The sequence below is a fragment of the Syngnathus acus genome, chromosome 15 (genome assembly GCF_901709675.1).
Source record: "Syngnathus acus chromosome 15, fSynAcu1.2, whole genome shotgun sequence".
NCBI classification, from domain to species: domain Eukaryota; kingdom Metazoa; phylum Chordata; class Actinopteri; order Syngnathiformes; family Syngnathidae; genus Syngnathus; species Syngnathus acus.
The window spans coordinates 1,562,362-1,588,154 of NC_051100.1; the positions used below are offsets into that span (position 1 = coordinate 1,562,362).

General features: G+C 42.7%; 1 protein-coding gene across 46 annotated transcripts in view; it reads right to left on the minus strand.

Moving 5' to 3' along the window:
* kcnma1a (potassium large conductance calcium-activated channel, subfamily M, alpha member 1a) overlaps nt 1–25,793 on the minus strand; it is a 103,812-nt gene that overhangs the window by 37,479 nt on the left and 40,540 nt on the right. For 36 of the 46 annotated variants that reach the window (XM_037272284.1, XM_037272298.1, XM_037272297.1 and 33 more), the window contains exons 3-16: nt 23,417–23,478; nt 16,842–16,935; nt 16,052–16,163; nt 10,490–10,565; nt 10,068–10,143; nt 9,239–9,409; nt 7,744–7,835; nt 2,460–2,570; nt 2,259–2,364; nt 1,849–1,931; nt 1,693–1,762; nt 1,062–1,217; nt 611–720; nt 409–477 (exon numbers count right to left, since the gene is read on the minus strand). In XM_037272284.1, coding sequence (XP_037128179.1) covers nt 409–477; nt 611–720; nt 1,062–1,217; nt 1,693–1,762; nt 1,849–1,931; nt 2,259–2,364; nt 2,460–2,570; nt 7,744–7,835; nt 9,239–9,409; nt 10,068–10,143; nt 10,490–10,565; nt 16,052–16,163; nt 16,842–16,935; nt 23,417–23,478 — 1,388 coding nt within the window. Of the gene's footprint in view, nt 1–408; nt 478–610; nt 721–1,061; nt 1,218–1,692; nt 1,763–1,848; nt 1,932–2,258; nt 2,365–2,459; nt 2,571–7,547; nt 7,640–7,743; nt 7,836–9,238; nt 9,410–10,067; nt 10,144–10,489; nt 10,566–16,051; nt 16,164–16,841; nt 16,936–23,416; nt 23,479–25,793 lie in introns of all 46 variants that reach the window. The other 10 variants (XM_037272306.1, XM_037272304.1, XM_037272302.1 and 7 more) reach the window with 1 other exon arrangement.

Here is a 25,793-nt window from a genome sequence, read left to right on the forward strand (position 1 = left end):
TTTTTTCACAATATTTATTCTCATAACATTAAGACTTTTTCTCCTCACTGGATTTCTTTTCAGTGTAGCCCTCATACTGATTTGGCAACTGAGATGGCCGCTATTTTGGGAGGGGTTATAGGTACAGTATTAAAGCAGCCAAGGAAACACGAAAAGTTAGGGGGGGGGGGAATGACATGAAATTGAAATGTGCATTTCATTATCTTAAAAATGATCCCAAGATATTAAGTTTTGTGTGCTGTAATCTATTTGTTGGTCCACTAGAAAGAACGGGTTATTAAATTGTTGCTGAGGTTCCGTAACTCTGTAAAAGAATCAAGAAGACACCTGAGAGTGTTTTGTTTGAAAGGCATCCGGTCGGTGCCATATTGACCAAAGTAATGGCGGGAGCGTTCGTCCCATACAAACCTGCTCTCTCTCTGCTCGGACTTGTACTCGATGGCAATGAGCAACAGCTTCAGCTTCACGTAACACAGTCTGGAAGACAAGCGGCCCGGAGAATATTAGGAGCTTCTTGTCGGTCGACACGTGCGTTCCGGCTCCCGCTCGACACAAAACCTACCGTGGACGGCGGGCTGGCCGAGCGGCCGGCCAACGAGGGGGTACTTACTCGCACACGGTGGGGAAGGTTAGGCCCACAAAAGCACTGGACAAATACTCTGTGTACATCTCGTTAGCCACGCCCTCCAGATAATATTTCTGCCAGGTGTCCTCCTCGATCTGGAAAGAAGCGGTCGAGAAGTCAATATGGTGCGCAGATGCGGGGCCTTGCTCATTATGTCTGGATCCATCATCGTAATGTCACCACAACGGTTCTTTGATAGAGGCAAACACCTCTCAGGGCTCGGCCGCAGAAATGGATTCCAGATGAAATATTACGGTAAAATATGAAGTGTCGGGACGTCTGAAGGCACTAATGGGAAGTCTGTCTCGTTTTGGACGAGGATGTCTCGGTTCTGCCTTGCATCACTCTCCCGCACTCACGTTGGCCTCGCCTCATGAATCGCTTCATTGAAGCCAAAGGCAACGTGAGCCCCTGCGTGACGGCGGGAAGGAGTTACCTCAATGAAGGACCTCATGGAGAAGAGGTTGGCCAGCATGGTGGACAGGCCTTGGGCCAGGCAGCTCTGGGCGATGAAGCCCGCTTTCAGCTCGGCCAGGCAGATGGCATCGTCGCCCTCCTTCCAATTCCAGCTCGGAATGTTCAGCAGATGGGCCTTCGCCACAACATACAAACGGAGGTTGTCATGAGGGACTTTAATGAGTGAGCCTTTTTTTTTTTTTGCTGTTTGTGAGGTTACATGCAAGGAAGCTGTTTCAAGGTCGACCTTTTCGCCAGCCTTCCGTTCATGTTTAACCTCACAACAAAAGATATCTTTCACTTATTTCTCATCAACTGGCAAGTAAAAATCAAATGGAATAGTGACGAGGGAATATCTGTATTGGTTGAGGCCCTTGTGATGAAAATGTATTTGTTTTTTAAAAAAACTCATTCCCATAGTGCCTTCCTACCTTCTGGTGCTCAGGTTTTAAATAATAAATAAATCTGCAAGCAGTAATGAGTTCACAAGGGCCTCACCAACATTGCTTGGGGCTCTCAGACGACGCCCCCCCCCCCGAGATTGACACCCTGGCTTGCTAATGTTTATTGTTCTTGTGAGTCACAGCTTCGGTCCGTCAACGGCGTCTCACCTTATTGTGATACTGAAGCATCTGTGTTATTATTCTGATTTTAGGATGGTAGTTCTTGATGGAGATGACCCTATTGAAGAAAGCAGATTTAGGAAAAAGCACACAAAAACATACAATTGAAATGAAAAAAAGAGACGATATGAACCAGTGTGCTACCTCATGATGTTGGAGGCGTCTTCAGCATCAGGATCAGCGCAGTATTTATTGGCCAAGATGAGACAGGCATCTGCTGACTCAATCTATGCGCGAGTGGAGGTTTGAGATTCAAAAGTATTTTACGAGAATAAAGACAACACATTCATGGTCGTGAGTTCCATACCTGAAAACTTTCCAACTATGTATGAACATCAAAAAAAAGTTGACTTTAATTCTAATCATTATTTCAGCTTGGTCTACACTACATGTATGCTTTTTCTGACCACATCATCTGTCACTTTTCGTGGATTCTCGCTCAAATACAGATCCGATTTTGATTGATAATCCCAAATTAAAACATTGCACACGTCTGAATGATTTCAACAGTACATGTCGGTTGGCGCTACATTAAAACATTTCAATAAATGTACCTTGACTCGAGCCAGGTCGTGAGGATTGAGCACAGATCCCTGGTAGAACTCTACTTGTGTAAAATGGCGTTTGAACAAGGCTTCCAGCTCAAGATTAGGGGAAATACTGGCACACAAGGACAGATTGGAGGAATACATGAATGCAAACTTCCGATTACGGATTGCTTTTTGAACACAGTCAGCGCAGATAGGTGAACTTACTTATGGAGAAAAACAATTTCTACATTGACATCATCCCTGTCCTTGTGTAGGAAGTCTTTGAGGAAGTTGGAGACACTTTCGAGGGTAATATGACCACAGACCACAATATGCCTGAAAGGAGGGGAAGGGAAGAAATCATTTTGAGTGGGCAGCATAAATCATTGCAGACACTGGCATGTCTCCCAAACATCATCAGCCAAACCCAAAGCACCAAAAGGAAAAAAACAAAAAAAATGTCTTTTCAAAGCAAACACAAAATTGAATTATATTGTTTTTGCCATTAAAGTGAATATTTTCCCCCCCTTGTCATGAAAAGTGGTTTAAACCTGCAGGACGAGCGCAATCAAACACTTAACTGTGAGCCACTTTAGCTAATCTAAGTTATAATCACGCGGCCCGCAGCGGTCGGCCCCTCATCCGTTCTCAATCTTCGAGTCGTCCCTCTGGCCAAACCGCCCCCGTGTGAGCCCAATGGATGTTGACAAAGACACGCACATCAATCTGATCGCACTCTTTTGCACAACGCCGCCAAAGACCTTCAAAGGGCCTCCGCTTGACTCCAAGTCTAAACAGGACCCGGTGACAAGAACTTGGCAAGAGTCGGTGGCGGCCGGTGATTAGATCCGCGTTTGGATGTACGCGCCGCGCCGCACCGCAGGCTATAGTGATCAAGTGCGACTCTCAGCTACGCCGCCAAACAAAGGCAACATTGATGAAAGCGTGTGGCTTTTGCCTAATTTCTATTCTGCGTGATCACCGCCATGTCGCTTGGATGTTTGTTGTCTCTTTGGTGATTCCAACTCTTCCTGTGAGAGTGAATAGCCTGCGACGGAAAGTCAAAGCTTGACTCCTCTGACTCTTTCTGAATGTCAAAACAAATCAAGACGAGCATAGTTTACCAGAGGAAAGTTATAATTTGATGATGAAAACCTTGGCGTAATTTGAAGGCATACAATTTCACATTTATTGTGGAAAAATTCAGAATTGATTTTTGTATAATTGTAAAGTATGAATAATATTGGACATAATTTCACAGTTCTATAATTAAAAAAGAATATCAAACATTACAAAATAATGTATAAAATAATATAAAAATAAACAATATATAAAAAATAATATGGAAATAGATAGATTCATTCTTGGAACATTTGGCTAAAATTGCTGCTTATATTGTCTTAATTTAATGCTGATGAGGTTATAATTTTCTGCAAGATTATATTGTCGTGGGTGACTGTGTGCAAGGGATCCTTGCGCCTATGACAAAAATAGAATTCATTTTTTTTATGAGAAAAAAGATACAGTTCCTATTTGGTAACAGTCACCCCTCTAAAATGTGCGCACCATTCCAAGTACATGGCAATGTCCATAAGTCTTCATGAGAGTTTGTAAATGGAGTTCCTCTTGGTGCGATTCCCTCTAAATAAACTGTTTGTACCCCAGATGTTTTAACTAAGGCCCTGATGAGACATTGTTAACTGCGTAGTTCCAGGATGAATTTAAATGTGAGTCTGATGGCGTTCTGTTGCCAACACTGGATCCAAATGTGGCCTTCTCCTGACGCAGATGAGTTCGGACACTTGGCTGACGTACTAATTACCCGATGGACATGTGTAACGATATCTCAGCATGACGATGGGCCTCATCCGCTACTTAGCATGACGTGCCAGGAGACAATTGAGACACTTTAGTTTTGGCCTGGCACCGAACACCTCTGCACTCCAAAACCAAAAGGATAAAGTTACTCTTTCCTAAAATTAACTGCGGTTACCAGTCATGTTCCTATTCACGGCTACAGATTTGTCGTGACGACTTGGCCTAACGTCGTCGTTACGCTCTCGTACGGCAGGAGGAAACTTTAATAGTCGCCGTCTTAAATTGTATCGAGTGAAATCAGTTGGAGGAAATACAAGTTGATGTCGGTCGAGAGCTGCGGTTCCAGATTGATGGGCAGCGTCCGGTCATGGACGTCGTGGCGGGTGATGGCCTTCCCAGATGCCTTTTAAAAGAATCGAACAGGCAGCTGGGACGACTAAGCGAAGAAGAGGGGCCATCGGGTCTGATGAGCTGACATGCGCGGCCAGCTCGCGGCATTTGGCACGAAACGACGGGAAACATCGCTCACGGTTTACGGCGTGATTTTAGTGACTCTACGCCCTTCTCCGAGTTGATGACCATTGGGTATGACTCGGTTAATAGACAGACGTTATGGATGCAGCAGATAAAATGCGTGGCCAATAATAAATGTGGAACAAAAACGAACAAAAACCCCAAGTTAGCTACACAATTCATCCCTATTTCATACTGTATTATAAAAAAAATCAAAATAAATACAGATTAGATACAATAACGTTGAATGCAAGCGGGCAGTGCATAGCATGCACACAGGACATGCAAGTCGGGGCAACATCCCAGGATGTGATCTGGAATGATTTGGAAATGAAAACCAAGAGCTCATCAAACATCAGCAACATATACAAAAACTCGCTACTGCTCTAATCCTTTGCTTAGCTGGAACATGTTTGCATTGTAACTGGCCCAATGGAACAGCATCTTCTTTACATGGAGGTTGGGGTATTTATTTATAGTTTTTTTTTTAAATATAGAATAATATTACAAATAAATATAAATTGAAATAAAACACACACAAAAACAAACTATATATATATATATATATATCTCACATTTTGCAACTTCATTATGATTATTTTTATAGGAAATGGCTATAAGAAATTCTTTCAAAAGGTAGATGTCACAGAGTTCGGGACCAGATTCCGTGCCAAGCCCTTTTCAAACCAAACTCGGGCCTAATGAAAACCATAACGTCAAACACAGCTCCGCCCCGAGAGCGCCGCTGCCAACTCAACGCCACTCTCACCATTATTTCATCAACACGCACAAGCCTGGCGCCGTCACTCAGCTGGCGGGTGTACGCTGCGCTACGCTACGCAGGCTAGCGTGAGCATGAAAGAGAAAAATCCCGGTTTGTCTTCCTCTCACGTTTTGCGGTTTCACATGACAAGATTCAATGAAAGCAACTTTCTTCAATAGTTGACAATGTATCGTGACCTGTAATCAGTCATGTACTTGTAATCAACTAATCTTATTTCCTTGAGAGCTTCTTTCGATGCAGGCCAAATGCTGGCTTTGCGTATGATATGTAAAACCGAAACGCACGCATACATACTGTATCAACTGTAGGAAGTCATGTCTTTGCTTTGGGTTGATATCATGATTGTAACCACATGTTCTCTCCACAAGAAAAGTGGAAGAAGAAAATAAAGTGTGTGGGAGAAAGTATCCCAGATTTTGACAAGGGCTTCTCTCAGCACCCATTTGTGAGTCCAGCCTGGAGTTTCTAGCCAAACATAACATTTCATCAATCTTGCGCCACTGACAGGCAAACACTGTCCAACAAAGGTTTTCCTTTCTTTTCTCTGGCCTCTTTTTATTCGAACATCAGACTCGCTGAATTACTTCCCAATTGAACAAAGATTGGAGAAGAGAAGACGAGGCAGAATGGCAGAAGAAATGAAAAGAAAAGAAAACAAATCTGCTTGCTGAATATCGATGAGGTTTGAGCCACAAAGAGAAGAATAAGCACAAGCAAGAAGCACAATACTGTACAACGAGCACTGTGTACAGCGTCACGTGCTTTGAGAGCCTCTGGAAACAACCAGCAGCGGACAAACAGAGGAACCGGGCAAGCAACTGAGAAGAACCAAGCAGGATGAAATAAAAAAAAGAGACAGTAAAAAGCAAGCCAAAAGCAAGCGAGAGCCTCCAAATGGGAGCGAGGCGAGGCGAACCGGCATTCAAGGGTGTGGGAGCTGACTGAAGATCAGGGCCAGAGTGGTGTCACACGTTGATGATGTCATGGGTCGAGCGGTGACAGACAGGAAGGAAAGGTGGCTTTTTCACAGTGTACGGACAAGCCACACGTCATTGCCGAGGACATGCCAGAAATGATGCAGCTTGAACCAGACGCATCCCACAAAAGCATGCAAGCAAAATGAAAGCAGAAGAGGACACGGATCATTTGATGATACTCCAGCAGACCGGCAATGCTAATGCATTTGCAGATCTTTTATTAGATTATTTTTATCGGAGATATTTGAATACCTTGTCGGGTTTTCATGACTATTTCTGATTTGTTTTTATCATCGTTATGATTTTGCTGAGAGCTGGAAGTGAACACAGGCAACCCGAGTTGAAGTGTCGTAGTCATGAAAGCTCTTTTGTCCAAATCCAACTGTAACGGCCAATGTTTCAAAGAGTCGAGAAGGAGAAACACAGCACACAAATGACTTGAGGAGTATGAGGGCCACAGTGAAAAGGAAATCATGAAATCATGAGAAGAAGAATTTCATTTTAGGAGGAAGAATTGTGCAATATTCTTAGGGAAAAATTTGGGGGAATATTACACGTAAAAAAAAAAAAAAAAACATCCAGCAGCAAATTGCCTATTTGCAGTTCAAAATTCATTTATTGAATTTTTTTTCTGGGCAACTAATCTATCTGATGAAATATTCATCTATTAGTGTTTTTTATTTTATTTATTTTTTGCTTTTTCTGCAATCATGTTGCTACATATGTTTAAGTATAAAAATTATAAAAATAAATGTATAATATTACAAGTTTGTTTTTTTAAATTTTACCTAATAAATATGATTGATACTGGTTTTATGATTACTGATTGTCACATTAACACACATGCAAGTTTTAACATTAACTCATTAAAGTTTTGTCTTCTTAAGATTTATTTATCCCATTTAATTTCAAATTTTACTCACTGAACCTTTGAGACTTTTTTTTTCCTCGTAACCTTTTTCAGTGTGACCCTCGAATGAGCTCAAAGTGAGAGAGTGAAGAAGAAGATGGCAAAGAGCGCCAAGATGCGTGGACATGTGAGTTTTAATGGCCGAGGTCTCCAGTCACGCAGTGTGACTTTTTGTTACCATTATTTTAAGTGCTATCAAAACTAAGATACCACCCCCCCTGGGTGAAATGGTTTCAGGGGGGGAGGAGAAAGGGGAGGGGGGGGCGCTCTCTCGAGTCACACAACCACACCTTGTATGCGTTCCAACTTACTTTCGGCCTCGTGTCGAGTTATAAGTCCCTCCGTATTTCTTCCGATTAAGGATGAGAGCAGCAATTTCTGGCACGTAGCGAGCAAACATGGCCTACATGCATGAAACAGAAAAAAAAAAAAAAACACAGAACAAAAGGCATGCAGAGAGGGTTCCACCGCACACAGAACGACAGCAGAACCGTCTGGAATACTTACTTTCTCCCATTAACTGCACTATAGGAACCACCGTATTTCTTGCGGTTTCCTATTAACTCTATGATTTCAGGGACGTAGCTGGCAAACATGGCCTAAGGAGAAGATAGAAGACAGAAGCAGAAGCTAAACACGAGACTGGAGAGCGGGTGGCCGGGGCGTGCGTCAACCCACATTTCTCCAAAGGAGAGAAATATGACTTTGGAAATCCGGTGGGTCACTCTCCGTGCGTCTATGGAGGCCTTCATTTTGGCTTTTGGGGGCAATTTGATCACAGAAGGTTTATGTGGAGTCTGTGATAGGAGCGTTCTTTTGTTTGTTTGAGAATGTTAACAAAAACCCAAGTGCCATGTTTCGTCCAACAAACACAGATGATCGGCTAGGTTGATTCGAGTAGGCCGTCCTGGTGTCTCGCGGCTGCAAAACGCATTGACGCTCATTTGTCGGGAGTCGGAGAATGAGCTGAATGCATTTTGCCCAACCCTCTGCCTGATACGATCCCTAGCTTTCAAAACATCTCCTGCCTGAAGTCATCATTCAGACCGGGCTGATGATAGAGAGCAAGAGCAAGAGCAAGTTCAGGTGTAAAGATTTCCAGAGCTCTCAGTGCTGGAGGGGGGGGAAAAAAATAATACACAAGCTATCACCATGGCGACACCGCTGGACACAAAAACAGCTGCGGGCCATCATTGCGCATGGTGACAGTTGTCTGGCGAGATCTCTCTCTCACAAAAAGTGTGTGTGGCATCACACGGAAACTCACGATAACGTATTTGATATTGATAAAGTAATATTATTTTGTAAGGCACCCTGGTTTTTATTAGACAGCATTCACAATTTTGGGGGGGAATCTATTTGACTTTGGAGTTTCCACTAAATGTAATTAGTTTCTCAAAAGCCTCGAAACTTATATTTTTCTAGTCTCGTCATAATTTCCTTTGTTCTCAATGGTTTTGAAATATAGCAAAACTTGCTGCTTGATGATTATTTTTAAAAATTTCATCAAGCCTGTCCCCTGTTATTATTAGCGTTAAGGTGGCCGGACGGCGCTAGGAAAAAAAAAAAAAACTGCCGGGAGGCTGCTGTTGCCGTGCTAACAGTCAAGCCGACCTAAGCCTCATCTCCCTGCCCCTGTGTTTGTTGGAATTGTGGGAAGGGACACAAGAGGGAGGGTATCCTGAAACCGCAACTGTGAATATTAACAATATCGTTATAGAATAGCGGAAAGTGAGACGTACAGAGAGGAAGGGGACAAAGGAGCACAGAGTCATTGCAATGCACAAGAGACAGGAGGCTAAAGAGAAGGATACAACGTCACAAACATTTTCTCATTTGGGAATGTTAACTTATCACCTTAGCATTGTTTCATTTGCATCATAGTCAAGTCTATGCAGTATATTGAAAGGGGCGGACAGGTTCCAGGGGAAGATGTTAGGGGCAGGGGAAGGAATAGGGGAAGGAAGGAAGGAAGGAAGGAAAAATTCAAATCCGATTTTACCAAACCACCGAGGATGAAGAAGACCATGAACAGGCGCCCCAAAGTGGTTTTTGCATAGACATCCCCGTATCCCACTGTGGACATGGTCACCATCAGTAAGTAGACACATTCCCAATAAGAGAGTGACTGGAAGTTTGTGAAGTTTTCCCAAGGATCCCCTGAGTTTTCCACCTAGGATGAAAGGAGGGGAGAGAGAATTTGGAAACGTGCGTGGTAGACCAGCTTAATCTTTTGCTTGGGGCGAGGAGTTGTCACTATATCAAGGTTATACTCCCATCTAGTGGTAAACTTGGTTAATAGAGCAATGCAGATGAAAAGTATTCTGTAAATGTACGATACGGTCATTATTTTTGCCATCTAGTCCACAGAATATTCCCAAATTGCAAGGTGTGTCTCTTTAATGTCACACAAATATGACATTATAAGACATACAGTGCTACCAACCAATGTATTTTATTATGTTACAGTAGACAATATGTATCACCTTAATGTTATTTTTATTGGAAATTCAATCATACCAAATACAATTTTTCAGGCGGACAATTGTAAATATTAAATGAGATCACATTGTAATAGGACACAAGTAGAGGAAAGACTACTTGAGATGACGGTTTGAATTGATTGGTTGATTGATTCCATGAAAAATGGATGTATTGCCCTGTATAAATTAGCATGCTAACCGGGCGAGAAACGGTCTTGAGGTCGAACTTGTTTAAATAGAATGTGACACGTACGGTTATGCACAGACGGGCGGTGCCCTCGTGGGATCTCATGCTGACGGTGTTAATTAATCACCGGACGGCACTGGATGTCATTTCTGTGCACTTACCAAATGTATGAATCCTGCAGCGGTGAGCCATGTGCTTATGAAGATGGAACACAGGTTCACCAGCTTTATGGAATTGCTGATGAGGAAGAACCACACAAAAAGACACATATTTATATTGCATATTTAAGTGGGAAATAATAAACAACAAAAAACGACCATAAGAAATTCTGACATTGGAAGGCTTGCGTTGGTCGCATTTTACTAAACATACAGTCAATCTTCATTATGTGCTGAATAATTAACATGTCGTTTATAATCATAGTCCCTGCACTGCAGTATTAATAAATACTATCATTATTTATTTCTCTGCCTGAACCCATAATTATCTACTAAAACATATCATAGCGCTACTAAACATGGCAGTTACAAGTGAATAAATGACAGTTTAAGCTGGATGTGCTTGAAGGGAAGGAAAACGTTACCTTGTTTTCAAGATGTTCAAAAACTGTAAGATTTCCGAGAACTGTATCAATCTTAGCGCTCTCAGGAATCTTAAACCTGTGAAACAGATAGAAGGGAAATTAGAATTTAATCAAGTGGAGGGAATATAAAGATGTCGCTTTCACAAGACAGGTCAAAAACATGGCAGGGGGTTAAGCACAAAGTCACTTAGCTCGCCGCACTCTCGATGATATCTTGATACCTTTCTGGATCTTTAAAGGGTTTAGCTCTCATGAGCCGAGACCGCGGAGCAGCTCGCTTGGGGATTATGACGCAACACCTATCTCGCTGGCATTTTAATAACACGAGGTGTGCTATTGTTTCCAACACTGCATCCGCGTAACGGAAGAGGGAATGTACATCAAACAATTAGGACTAAAATTACAAAGGCAGCAGCATAAAATCTGTCTGTTTTGATTGTTTTAATTTGTCCCAACAGAGTGACAATTGAATGTACGTGATCATCCTGCGTAAAATCATTCAGACGCTCCAAGAATTATTCACGCCCGTTTTGAAATGTTTTCACCTTTAGGAAATGGAGGCCTCAACAGTCATGACAAATAAAATGGACAAATCACATGAAGGCCAGAACAAGCCAGGCTTGACAGGCCTTCAAAAGAAAAATGTTACCCCAGTTGGAGAAGTAGCGCAAACAGCAACGGAAATTATAGTACGCTCCCATCTGCCTTTCGGGCGCCTGCACGGCATGGTGGCTCTGCTTCACTCGGTAGCCGTTTTGAAAAAGATCGCTAGAGGACTTCTTTCGTCGCGGCGTTTCCTGAAGACGATCCAAATGAACCTCGCAGAGCGTTCGCCGGTACACGAGCAGCTTTGGTGGTATCATGGCCCCCGGGGGAATTTTTGATTCTTAAAGGATTCTTGGACCGATGTCTTCAAAGAATAAATAGCGATAAATGAAGAAACGAGAACCTTTCTACAATGTTAAAAGATCCAAAGGTGACTGCATCTGCAACAAAACACAGCTACACCTGCTAGAACTCTGAGAGCTTATGTCGCTCCGAGCAAAATCAAATCTCATATATTTTTTTTCATTTTGTTACAATGCTTTTAATCCCAGACACCCAAACAGTTTCACCGCTCATCAACCTTTGTTCAGTGTTCCCATCAACGCGCGGTGCTTTGCCCAAAATCCTTTTTGTCAAATGAAAAATGAACTTTGCAGGGGATTAACAGCAATGAAAACAACAAATGGGAACATTTCAGAGCAATGGGATGATCTAACCCTGACGGACTTCAGCTTTATTTTGTCACCAGGCAAAAGACAATGAGCAGTAGCTCATGTGAAAAGTGTTCACATGAGATAGCCGCACTAAAATCTGTCAGGCATGAAAAGAACCACTCTGTGAAGTGTGCTGTATTTTCTCAAATGGTGGCCTCAAGTGTACTGTCCACTTAAATATATAAGAAAAGTACTTTTCAGCCAACATTGTATTTCAATATGTATTTAAAGATAAATACATAAAAAAAACGCATGGAGAAAATGTTATGACTATTCTGAAGATTCTGGAGCGCAGGTTTTAAGATACAAACCGATGGGAAAATTAAGCTTCAAATTTGCTTCATGAACCAGTTCTATTTTTTTTTTTTACTCTCTGGATAGCACTGTTGTTTGCCACCGAAAAAAAATGTTGAATTGTTTTTACTTGTATATCTTTAAATTGGGAGACAAAACAAGTGAAAACTAGCTGTCTTAATTCTTTGTCGGAAATGCAGCAAAGCCAATGTTCACATGAGTCAAACTTATATAAAACATTTTGTTGGACTGAACCACTTCAAAATGTATTGAAATTTAGAGTTCAGTAGTTGATTTATTTGCCTGAGTAAACAGTGCAGTGTCTCTACACGTGTTATGTTGCTGGAAGGGGGGAAAAAAAAAAAAAAAAAATCTCAATGAACTTCCGGTGCCTCTGCAAACACGTGCGCTCTCGTATGAGGCAAATCTCTTTGCCACACATGCCAAAGCCTCTTGTACACATGGGGTCGAACACACGTGTCAGCTGGCCAGATGCTCATTGAAGAAAAAAAAGGCTTTTCCGGAGGCTTCATTGAGGCTTTGCGAGGCAGAGCGTGTGTTCTGGCATGGGCGGGTGCACCGGGGCCTTTTATCAATCAGCGGTCTGCAGGATGCTTCATCTGGGATTATACCCTGCTCAGATTAGATGATGCCACGCTCGACACACATTCACAGTCATTCATATTGAAATGATGGAAATCTGCAATATTGGTCCACACGCCAGGTGGGCTAGAACCTCTCCAGGCTGACTTTGGGAGAGGTGATTTGTTGACAGCCAATCACAAGGCATAACCCTAACCCTAACCCTAACAAACAACCATTCAGTACATTCTTATATAAGACTTCGTCAAATATGCTCAAAAGTCATGTCAATTTGTTTATCGAACCTAAATGTATATTGTGGCTTACTGCCAGTTTTTAATCCCCTAAACGCCCGTGAGCATGCATAATATCAACACGCAGTGCACAGAAGCACCACGAGGGGGCAGTATTTGTTCGTATTATGGGAGCCAGTGCATCCCTGTCATGAACGGCAACACACCACTAAATTCATTGATTCTATTTAGAGAAACCAACGATGTGGATCCTGACTGAAAAAGGTGGACTAGCTCTGGAGGGTTAGCATATGCTAATGCCTCTTGGGAGCAATGCAAAATATAAATCAGTTGAAGGGGGATTCATTTGTGCAGGGACTCTTTCATTTGCCACCCGCACATCTCTATTCTGCTCCACCGCCGTCCCACTTCACAGCGGCTGTGCTGAGAGGACAACTTGACATGCACATCATGTCCTGTTTGGGCTGGTGCACCATGCATTGGATGGATGTCATGGGGAGACTGGGAGGTGCTCTCATTATAATGCATTACACTTGCTGAGGTGTGTATTATCCTTTGGGCGCCAATGTAAACAAAAGGAATGCATTGGGAACCCATTGGAGGACACTGCTTTAACAAGTCCCTTTGGCTTCCCCTTAAGGGACACACTTCAGTAAATGAATGGGCCAGCAATTACAGTTTCATGTATTGATTGCCGCCTGGCGGGGAAACTATTACACGTCTTCTTCAATGTAATTGGTGCAAGTTGAACCTTGACCCCCAATAGGAAAGACCCCTACCATACATTAAAGTTTCAACACTAGGTTATCATAGTTTTTGACTTGACATTTGTCTTTCATTTTTAAATTCAATTTTAATTAGTTGATAAGGTTTTATGGAACATTTGAACATTCTGAAACTCAATTTTGGTGTGGAATTTTTGACCAAATATTCGCTGAAAAGCTTTTGTAAATGTTCTTCTGAAATTCCCTAAAGTGCCACAAGACGGCAAAGTATTTGATTGGTGTCAAAGATGTGTGATAAAGGGTGTCAAGTCTTCACATTTTTCCCCCCTGTGAATCTTGGCAGTTTGACGTAAAACTAAAACATTCTCGAATCATTGCCCTTTTAAATGTTTACGGTTCTTATCATTCCATCGTGAAAAGAGAGCAAGTCGTTTTAAACACTTTACACTGGTCATTAATCCGCAGAAATGAAACAAGACACAGACGAACTGACAAATAAATGTGTGGTGGTGCGGTGAAATTGATCAACTCTGGACAGAAGAGGTTTCTGCCCGACAGTGACGAGAGAGCGCAACTCTTTGACTTCTACTGCGTGTGATTAATTGTGATGATTCACCCGTCACACGAGGGTACCGAAACTCCACATGACATAATACACGACCTGTATATTAATCACCGCTCCTGTCCAAAGTCATCATAGCGTGAATATCAACGCTGACTTGAACTGTCTCATTAGTATTCCGAAAGCTTTTTGCCAGCCCGCCAGGCCACGTAACGTAACGTGCGCCGACAGATATGCATGTTAATTTCATAAGCAATACTTTGCAACGCTTTATGAAGCCCGTGGCATGCGGGGAAATATTACCCCCAGTAAACACACACTTAGCTCACATGCCACTCGGAATCTTGTGACAATCTTTTCCGCCGTGATCTAAACAAAACGGATATTTTCGCTTTCCTAATCCATCTGACGCTTGAGATTTCACTCAATTTAGCACCTGTTTTGTACAACAACTGCAGTTCAAATCCAGTCCCAAATATAAGACATTAAAACAAGAGAGTCACAGGTAGTTACACCGTACAGAAGCAGAAAGCCCGAGTGCCATTTCACTGTCTTTCATCATCCACATCAAGGCCCCCGCTTGCAGTGATTTGGTGAGGAAGAGACAAGGACACCTTGCGTCATGAGCACCAAGAACCGGATGACTTGACCATCACTAATTCATTACACCACTTGAACTCCTGGTGGGATTCATTAGCGACGGTGGGGCGTCTCCAGAAAGCCGCAAATCCTTGGCTTCATAATTACGCAGCAATTTTGTGACTCGTAACTTACACGTACGAAATCGCGCTCAAATTATGGATGTGGCCTAAATCTGGGTTTCAAATGAAAATGTATCTTTTAAAGCCACGTGCTATTTAAAAATGTGTAGTCTGTTTCTTCCCATTAGGAAGGAGTATTGCATTTATTGGTCGGGGTCCTTATTTGTGCCATCGCAGTTTTATGACACTATATTGTGGCCGTGGTTATTTAGTTCGACTTCAGAGATGAAGTCAACTCAGGCCTCTATTAGGAGTCAGATGTCTACTCAATTGTAGAAAGACTACCAGGCATTTAGTCTGACAAAGGTTTTTTTTATAGCGGGAAGAAATGATTCCAGCTGGATTTCATTCCGCTATATTTGATCAAATATTGTAGTGTCGAGTTTTGTTTACTCCGTTGCAAAGAGTATCAAGCATCGTAGGACTAAGTAGAAAGGAGGCTTTTAATTACAGAAACACAATCTCATAATGGTATTGTATAATACTATATTAAACAGAGTGCAGGTTAACCAATTCAAGTGGAAGCATTCTATTACCACATTAATATTCTTCCAGTTTCGAAAAGATTATGACAGCATCATGGCTGAGCACACGTACGCAAATCTGTGTTTGGTCCTGAGGTAGCAGTATTATTCATGGTATTACAAGCAGAGTCGCTGTGCGCCCGAGCAACACCGAGAGCCTTTTAGACCACAGCGGAATTGAGGTCGCGATACTCTGAACTCGCAATTAGAAGAGGGCCGTTACGTAACACAGGTCGGGGTGTTTTCCAGACTGCTCATGCAAGACATGTGTATGTATGAGGAACCAAGGGTTTTTTTTTCCTCAGTGATGTGTCCCTGTAAGCTATTTCAGGTCCAATGTCTAAGCAAAAGACAAGCAAAGAAACTCTGCTGTGCCTGTTCTCTGAAATATCAGAGGAGATTTACTGTCACTTTCTATGACAAGGCCTAGAAGAAGTCAGGGAGCCTCAGAGAGCCATTTGTGGTAATAGGAAAACAGAGGCTTTGTGAGAAATAGTCTGTGACAAAGAGGAAGCTTGACAGGTAAAGATTGAGGTCCAACGGTAGGAAGAAGGAGCGCTAGGTAAGATGCTCGGGTTGGAGAAACAATTTTCACACTCACCGAGCCAGCTTCTGTTCAGGTAAACGGACACGAAGACGGGAGGGACAGTGAAGAAGTCCACCACCGAGTTGACCTCCAGCCAGAACCACAGTTTGTCGTTGGCTGCTATAAACTGCGAGAAAGGAGAGAAAAAAATGGAAGTCGGAAATTCGAAACACAAACACCTACGTGCGTTCACAACAACATGCGGTGGTGACTCCACTCTTGCATCAGCCTACTTGCTGATTCATGCCCCGTGGTTGGGGGCATAAATAGCTTACGAGTTGATTTAGTCATTTGTTAGGATGCCAGACTCGCCAGAAGACTTTTCTGGCATGACAGCCATATAAAACAGATCTGGTACAGTTGTGCATACAAAAACGGAATTTAATATTGCAGGATTAAAAGGGGGCGTGGCTAAGGCAGTGTTTCTTTGACGGACTTTGGAGTTGATTTGCCGTCCCCCACCAAATGAGCACTTCACTGCCTCAAGCTTGCATCATCGGTAGTTATCCAGCACAATTACGACATGCAGTTAGCTAGCTAGTGATGCCTACAACCCGAAAATTCATCTTCCTTAATGCACTTTTTTAAATATTAATTGAAAAACTCACCTAAACCCCGTTGAGGAAAGTCGTACTTTAAACTGTAAACTGTCTTAAACACTGTCCTCATTTTCACGACAAATATTGACGTGCTTCATTCGTCATTTGATTCGAATGCATCAATCAGAAGTGTAAAAGTTAAAAGAAGATGACATTTTCTTTGACGCTGATGTGTTGAAAAAAATAGCGAGTCGAGTGCTGCTTACCCGCAGACCGAAATAAAGGAGGAAGAAGACATTGAAGGCCATGTCGATCTGTAACGTGAAGTCTTTGTAGAAGTTCTGGCATGATTCTATAGGGCTGCAAAATAGAAAGAGTCAAAGACATTACTCAAAGGAAACACATGAAGTGATGATCATGCAGCTGAACATTTTTTTCATATCCGACAGAGAGGATGAGTCATATGGGTGGAATCAATATCACAATATTAAAAACACGATTCAAATTTGTATGTGGTGTTCAGACCACCTTGTGAGGAATTCTAATATCAGCCTGTCATCCACTCGTAATATAGCTGCATTTTTGGAAATCACAAATATCCGACACAAGATATTCCCCGATATGACAGATGTTCCACTTGGCAGAATCTCCTGCATCCTTGCCTGTCAAAGAGGCGGCGGCCATTAACCGGATGTATCTTTTCCAACCCTGTCATAATATCCATCCTCACGTTTACCCGATGGTGATAAACCATGAGTGAGACGGCACAAAAAGCAATCACAGGCAGCAACCAAAGCCATTCATCACTTGGATGTGCGCCGAGGAAACAAGAAGCCCCCCCCCAACCCGCCCAGAATATCATGAATATGCATGAATAGATGCGACCTATAGGAATCTATTGAATTAATTTTTTTCCCAGAATCGTTTATTTTACGAGACGATTCATAGATCCCAGTGGGAGGAGCTAAGTGAGCTCAAGGGTTGAGTTGACAATGATCTCTGGAAGTGAATGAATGAGGCTTCATTTTTATCATCCATAAAATCGGATGAATGAGTCAAGACGCGCCAAAGAGGACTTATTGCTCCGAGATAATGATCCAACTTTTAATTCACACTGCCCATCTCAGGCGTATCCTCAGGACTGTTCTGCTCTTTAAGATGATGTAAAAGCCTCGCTCGTGTCCAAAGACATTAGAAGCACTGGCGGCTATTGTTAAAAATAAACGCTTTGATTTGGTTGAAAGGCAATTTCCTCGTGAAGTGCAATCAGATTTCGGTTGGAGGTTAATTTGAATCTGTCCCCAGAAAGGAATTCACGTCAATGTTCTAAATTTTCAATTAGAGTCATGCATCAACCCAACAGATTTCCTCTTCCGTCCTATTATAAAAATAGCTTTCTTACAAGACTGAGCATGCACACATACACGCAGATGGTGCACAGTGAAGACACAGTTTGGAGTGGTCACCGTAGCGTCTAGCGACCCCCCAACCCGCCTGGGGCTCCGCTCTGGCCTAATTCTGACTAACTGCTCATCTCGAGTCATATGACCCAAAGTGTTCTCGATAACCCCGGCGAGTGCACGGCGGCACGCAGCACGGGCTTCGCTGGTTAGTCAGCTTGAGTCTGTATCATCAGGAAAAAACATGTCAAAAATTCGGAATGCTTTGATTAGGTCATTATAAGAAGTCAAATGACACAAGTAGACAGAAGAAGAAAAAAATGAGACACATAACAAACTGGAGGACAGTTTGCAAGTGCTGCTAAAGAGGTTTCACCCATTGTTCATAGCACTTGTAATCATTAGGGTCAAAGGTCAGCTGGAGCCTATCCCATATATTAAAAGTCAAAGTTTGGAAGCCATCAAAAAAGAGCTTTTGGAGGAGACTTTCTGACCATTTGATGCTCAATGGTGAAAGCCAATCTTCACCATAATGTTCCGCCCACGCGCTATGACAAAAAAATCCATCTGTTAAGTATAGCTCTGCACTGAAGGAAGAAGGAAAAAAAAACGACAATGAAATTTTTTGGGCTCACGACTCAACAATTAGATTCAAGCCGAGTCGTCATGGTAACAAAAGCTGTACTCTCTTGGCCTAGCAGTACAAGCGGTTTCAACTAAAATAAAATCTATTAAATGGAAATGAAAGGAGGTGTTTCATGCCTGCAGCTACCAAAGCAACGCTGCCCCAAATAACACCAACTTGGAGCATTGCAATAAACGCCTCGGAGACAATTGTAGAAAAATGAATGGGGAATCATCATTGCACCGGATTTCGTCATCTCATCCCGCGTCACTGTTTCCAACGAGAAAGCAATGTAAGCAAGACAAAATCCCAATTGCCGCATTAGGTGTGTGTGTCACTTCACACCACACAATCTCATGGGACTTCTAGCCACGAGCTGCCAGCGTCCCGCGGAAAATAGACCAAGGCCCAACGCGACTCTTATTACTCCTTTAAGCCCTGGCGCAGCCTGAGGTTCAAGCGTGGCGATGGCAAAGGGAGAGACATGCTGAAAGAAAAGCAGAAAGATGTGACAGAGCGACAGTCAGACGTGTGTGCGCGAATGCCAGTGTATCCTCTTAGGCTCGATGGAAATAACTGGGTCCAAATCCCGGGGACTCCAACGCGTCTATAAAAAGCTCTCGTATTCATCCGCTGTTTATATTTATGAATGCCTCTGAAAAGAAAAATCCGTTTAAAAAAAAAACACGTTGCTCTCATTCTAACCCCCATGGCTGCTGCTTATTTGCAAAGGCGGAGCTGATGTACACACATTTGCATAACGACATACAGACTGCCCGAGGGGGAACGCCACGGAGCACATTTGCCTATTTCGGGACTGAAAATGTTTGGTCGCATTAACCTCCTCTGACCGAAAACAACACATTGGCACATACGTAAATCCTCATTTGCTCACAAGGGCAAGGCTGATTATGACGCTTTTAAAAATAGCCCAAAATACCTTGGGTGAGACAGTAGGCCTTTGTTTGCCCTATCGCGACCTTGACAAGCCGTAGGAGCAACGCTGAGGGATTTTGCCGCCTATATCATAACGCATCATCACTAATGAATGTTTTGATTCCACGCCCGCCAGCGCCCACGTTGAAAGTGGTTTGGGCCTAATCACTTCATGAAAGTGTCTCTTCTAAGCGACTTAGCGGGGGGACATCTGGTTAGCCAGGTTAGTATTTAAATAATTCACTGAGGTCAAGGTAAAAATAGCACCGACAAGGGCGATGGATGAGTGCATTGACAACTCAAAGGAGGCTAAAAAAAGAATGTTAAAGACTAGACAGAGATTTATTCATAGGAATAAGTTGTAAGACAAGTGAAAATAGAAGCATCAGTCAATCTTGCAAGATAAAAAGGCAGCGATCCGTTATATAGGATTGTGTACAAAAACGAGAAAAAGGATATTGATATTTACTTCAGGTAATGAAAATGAAAAGCTCAGGGCGTTAGCTTGCGTCCCTTAAGACAAAATAATATATTTTCATCTTAACAGCGTTATTGGATTTCTTTAGTTTCTTTTTGTATTTTTTCCCCCTCACAATAATAAAAACGAATATCACTGTGACCAGTGACCCTACTATTTTTTGAAATGATCAAAATAAGAATGGTTTAACAATATTCCGTATAATACTGCATACATTAATTTCATTGAGAAAAAATCCATCCTCCCGCTATCTGAAAAATACAATAAAAAAAGCAGAGTCTGTTTTAAAGAGTAGCTCATGCTGCGTTCCCCCTTTGTACTAAAAATAGCTCATCCCTCTGCATTGTGGGATACCGGGCGTCCTCCACATCACCATGGTGACTTTGATTTCCCCCCAAATATAAATAAAAAAAAACTGTCCGGGCCACTGAGCGTGCGATTGCTGACTGAGTCGACTAATTAGCGAGACAGACATTCCTATCATTGGATTTTTAATTAGCGTTTTCATGCAAGCCATTTGCATTGAGCAGATAGTGGAAAACACAAATCTCATTAGAAAACCAGTTTGGGGGAACCATGTTGTGCTAGCGCCTCGGTGCATAAGCTTACAGGAATCCTTAATGAAGCTTCAAATTCGCTTCATGAACCAGCTCTTGCGTTTTTTGACTCGGCTCCATATTGGGTGAAAGTTCACTGACTTGCCATTTCTTAAACCCTCTCGAGTTACAAAGTACAATTGGTTCATGAAGCAAATTTGAAGGTTCATTTTTTTATGATCAAGGTTTTTATGAATTGAAATGTGGGGAATGGTGTCAGCTATTAACAGAGTCCTCTAATGATTACACGGTCTTCTCCGGTCCAAATGGCGGCTCTGGTATTCCATCCTGACCTCACTGCCAGGTACCATCAACACGAAGGAGGTCCGTCTCACATCAGCCAGATTTCTCAGTTTACGCCATTAATTAGTCATTTGAAGTTTCCGTGTTGACATTGGCAACACGCTAATGATAGAGTTACAGGTGCGGCTTTATGTGGCCTCGGACAGCGTCTCGGTCTTTTTGTTCCATCAGCTTAACAAGAGCGAGGAGCGGAATACAGAAATGGAGCGGGGACATCCCTTTAAGAGCAGCCAGCGGTGACTTTGCCCTACATTTGTTTGATGAGCGCACCCAAGAGGAAAATGAAGGCAGAGGGATGAACCAAGGTGTCCAAGCTGTTGGTTATGTTGGAGGACAAACTATATCCTGCTGCTGACAACGCCATCATACAGCATAAGTGTGTGTGTGTGTGTGTGTGTGTGTCAGAGAAAGGCTGAATTCAAACATGCCATGGGCACAGATTGGAGGTAAACAAGCTCTCTGCAACAACAAACAGATGGGCGCTCATTCTCGAAGCTTACTGAGGCTTCATTCATAAACAGGCCTCTCAACAACAGCATGTCTGCTAAGTTAATGACTACTATGCAAGCTCATTTGTGACAACAAACAATTAAGCCTTTTAAAACAAAGTCCATACCGGCCGGCTTTGTAATCTATTTACGGTGTGAACTACTAATATAGACACCGATGAATATTCCAGTGGGGATGTGATTCTTTTTTTTTTTTTTTCTGTGCACGCTGCAGGTCTCTCTTCCTATCCCCTGCGACTATCCAGGCTTTACTCTCTTAAAAAAAAAAAAAACTTCAAACAAATCCATAAAAATTTAGTGTATTCAATTCCCGCATGAATCACTAACGTAACAATGTTTTCTTTACCACAGTGCCATCTGCTGGATCTTATCGGGCACTGCCCTACTTTTAAGTCATCAAAAAATATTGCTCTGTGTCCGATGGCCTGTTTGCCACATAAAACCGTGTTGTCTTTATATGAGGGCCATGATTACTGTTAAGGAAGAGAAAGGCGAGGAGCCCCGCGGTGACCGTAACACACGGCGGTCAATATTTCGAAACGTAATTGCAATCATTAAAAAGTGTGAGGTACAAGTCTGCATTCATTGATTTTTTTTTCTTCTGCTCTTGTTCATTTGCAACAAAGGAAAATGAGGTGGTTTATTTTTAGACGGCGTATGGGAGTGAGTTAATTGAATTATGCCTGCGGTGTAATGCTCCCGCTGCCGCTTCGTCTTCTTCCCACTTGCACGCACATGGAATGCCTCACACCAGGTAATAATAAGTCAATAAGTGGATCTTTGCGGATCACAGCGAGAACACACTAAAAGCTGAAAAATGAATGAAATGCTGCAGGATCGGCGCGACAGCTCGTGTGTAGGTGACAAGTCCGAGTGATAATGGAGAGCCATTTGCGCCTTCCTCGACTGGTGCATTTTTCGTTAGTTTGATGTCGGCAGCGTGGGCCGCCTTCGGCCAGCTGATACAAATCGAATAGAACAGAATACAGCGAGTCCTTATCGAGAGACTCTTGAGTTCCAGTCAAAAATGTAACGTCGAAAATTACACAAGCTCCGCCGTGTTTCCGATATAAAACACCCTCAGAGTTTGTGGAACCTGCTCTGGTTTGATAAGAAGTCCCCCAGTGTGCAAGCCTGAGTTAATCACAATGCCAAGCATAGACGGGAGGGGGAGGGGGGATTGGGGGCAATATGGACTGCTGCAAGACGGATTAGGCAATGCCTCTGATGTAGGGAAGCAATACATGTACTGTCCAATGAATGTACAACCAAGCGCCAGCCACACTATTATAACGGTCATCCAAGTGAAAGATGTTTGGAATATCTCGGTCGGCTTGTTTAGTGGACCGCAACGAAAATGTTTATGTCATCGTGTCAGACAAGCACATCTAGTGTTCCAATAACGCACACAACCAATGTCTCCATTTGATTGCTACTTCGATTCACGTCAGCAAATGTCATTAAAATCTGGAATTTGACCATTTGAAAAGGAATATGGATCAGCAAAACTACGTCCAAAGATTGTGTAAGATTTATCAAGCATATTCAATTGCTCCTCATTTTCACTTTCAACCGAAAAATTGGAACCTCAAAGGAACTCAAACTTTTTTTTTTTTTTTTTTGGAAAGAACTACTTTTGGGAGTGGATATTGCTGCAGTGGTTGTCGGAGTGCTGGCAGGCCCGCAATGTGATGCTGGGTGACTGCCAACTAGGGAGATGCACAAACTGGCAACACACGCCCTTTTCACTTATTCATACACACACACACAACTCAGAGTATCTCCCTGTCTCTGTTGCCATGGAAACTGACATGCCTTCCATTGACAAGATCCGGCACGTGTGCGCGCACGCGTACCTCCGTGTAAATACGAGCATTTGCATTTGAGCGACTCGACACATGATTCATCAGCGGTACGAACGGCAATGTCAACACACGTCATGTTTATTTTGGAATATCATGAGGAATATCTCCAAGGAAATTTGAGATACTTACTCTGAGGAGTCTATAAAGTATATTCCAAGGGCCCCGATGCTGAGTGCAAATACTAACACCACCTGAGGAGACAGAAGAAAAGAGCAAATGATTTATATGCGGTGCCAGTAGACATCAGAAAGTTCTATTCCGACCCTGTTGACGCCACACATTGTCTTGTCATGCTGGCCTTGCACACTGCTAAACGTCTTAACAAAGTCATCTCTAAATATTGAATGCTGGCTTTCATGCAGTATGTCGGATGCCACCGGGGTCCTGCCAGGCCGCATGGCACACATAAAACATGTCACACTATCATTAGGAGGAAATGCTTTGAGTTGATATCAAGTGTTGAAGTATAACTATTATTGCACTGCTGGATTAAATGTGTCTGTATGATATTGCAGATATCAATAATGGTAAAAGTAATGCCTTGAGAAACCAAATTCGTACTCCCATCATGGCCACAATATCATCTTGCCGACAGCTGGTCGTGATGCACAATCGTCTCCTTTTCAGCCCATTCAACAATAGCAGCAAACTGTGCCACCAAACGGTGCCATTTATTATTGATGACGAAGCTTGATTACTTTCATGCAATGGACCTTTAGATTGATCTGACGCATTGTGCTGGAGGTATTAAGCACTTGGCTTGCATTTTTAATGGATTTAAGTCGCTTGAATGCAGCACAATGGGCCATGCACACGGGCAGAATGACCCTGTCATGTAACACATCGTTGATTTTGCACACACAAGGAAGACGGGGAGGCTCAAGATGAAAAAATGAGAAAAAGGTGATTAGGAAGCTAGTGGGTGGCAAGAAATGCTGTTGTGTCATCCGTATAAAAAGCAAATGTCACTCGGGAATAAATACAAAATGTCAAGATGTCCATCTGTCACAGCTCTGCTAATAATGAGCTAAACAATAAATAAATTACCACATGAACAACTATTGCACTCATGAAAATGATATACAAAAAATAGGAAATTACAGAAATAAAAACAAATACATGTGCAGTATGCTGTAAATAAATACCTATACCAGGTTTGAGTATCGGGCCAATTCCAAGGTATCGGTACACACTGATACCTATCGACTTCCTTGTTTTGGCTTTTATGTCTGATGTAATAAAATGGTTTAACCATCCAGGGATGTAATGTTTCTCCTTCACTGTCTTTCATTTGAGCCGCATCATCTTGCATGCTACACTTACTGTTGCGCCCTTGAATTTAGGCCACCGAGTGAGTATAAAGGTCACGTTGGTTTGAGGAAGGGAGCGACCCGAGAAGAAGGAACAATCGGCGCTCGCCATTGCGGCCGCTTGATAAAAAGGCAGCGAGGAGCCGAGGAGATAAAGCGCGTCATCATCTTAAAGTGACCTAGTTATTCAGCTGTGAACAACCCATCTCACCATCCCCCATCCCTACATCGCACATTCACTATGTTGTGCAAGCACCGCTGCAAAAGGGGAAACCTAAAAAGGCAGAGGGGGCATCCCCCTTACAGATTTAAAAAAAAAACAATGAGCTAAATCTGTCAGATGTTTTCCGAGGTGCCATTTAGCCAACGTTCCTACCGGACAGGACATGTCGAGAATGTCGTGTCTGTGTGGGTTTCGGGTTCTGCCATTGCAAGCTAACGCGCTAAAGGGGCAGCTCTCATATGACAACAGCAGAATTGCGTATATATTAAACGCACGTGAGAGGATGAAGCTCTCACTTGATTTGGAAGTAGCCAGGATTAAGTCACAAAGCTGAGCTTAGATGTAACACTTGGTCCTCATTTTTTTGGAGCACAACCATTGAACAATTAAAAATAATTATTTCATAACATTGGAGGTGGAAGTTATTAATAAGCCAATATTTGTTCATAATCCATGCTGATTTTCGGCAAGTACAGACTGTTGATTTATGCTCTCATTAAATTGTCAATGTTTGCGCCGCTTCCGTGTTCTGTGTGTTTTTCCTTTGCAGAACAAATCCAACGGCATAATTGTGCTGTCGGAAGCACAATGGACACAATCACATGTTGATGCGCACACACAAACAAGGTCAGTGACAAGAATCACACAGCACAAGGAATGAAACCTCTATTATATGTTGGCGTATATCAGCACACACACATTGGCTTGGAATGGCAGGAAGCCGCACAAACACACACACGCGCACACACACAAGGGGTGAACCAAATGACCTGACAACGTTGTTGGGAAGAGCACACTTTGTATTCCGCTCACACGCGGGCATAACTCAGGCCTTCAGCTGGCAATGCTTGCCATGCAACACGTGAAGCACAATACCAATTGTGGTTGTTGGTTTGAACAAATACTTCCCGTTCCGTCTTTCTTTGGTAAAGTGTCCTTTTGAAATCAACACTTCGGATTTCGTGTCTCTGAC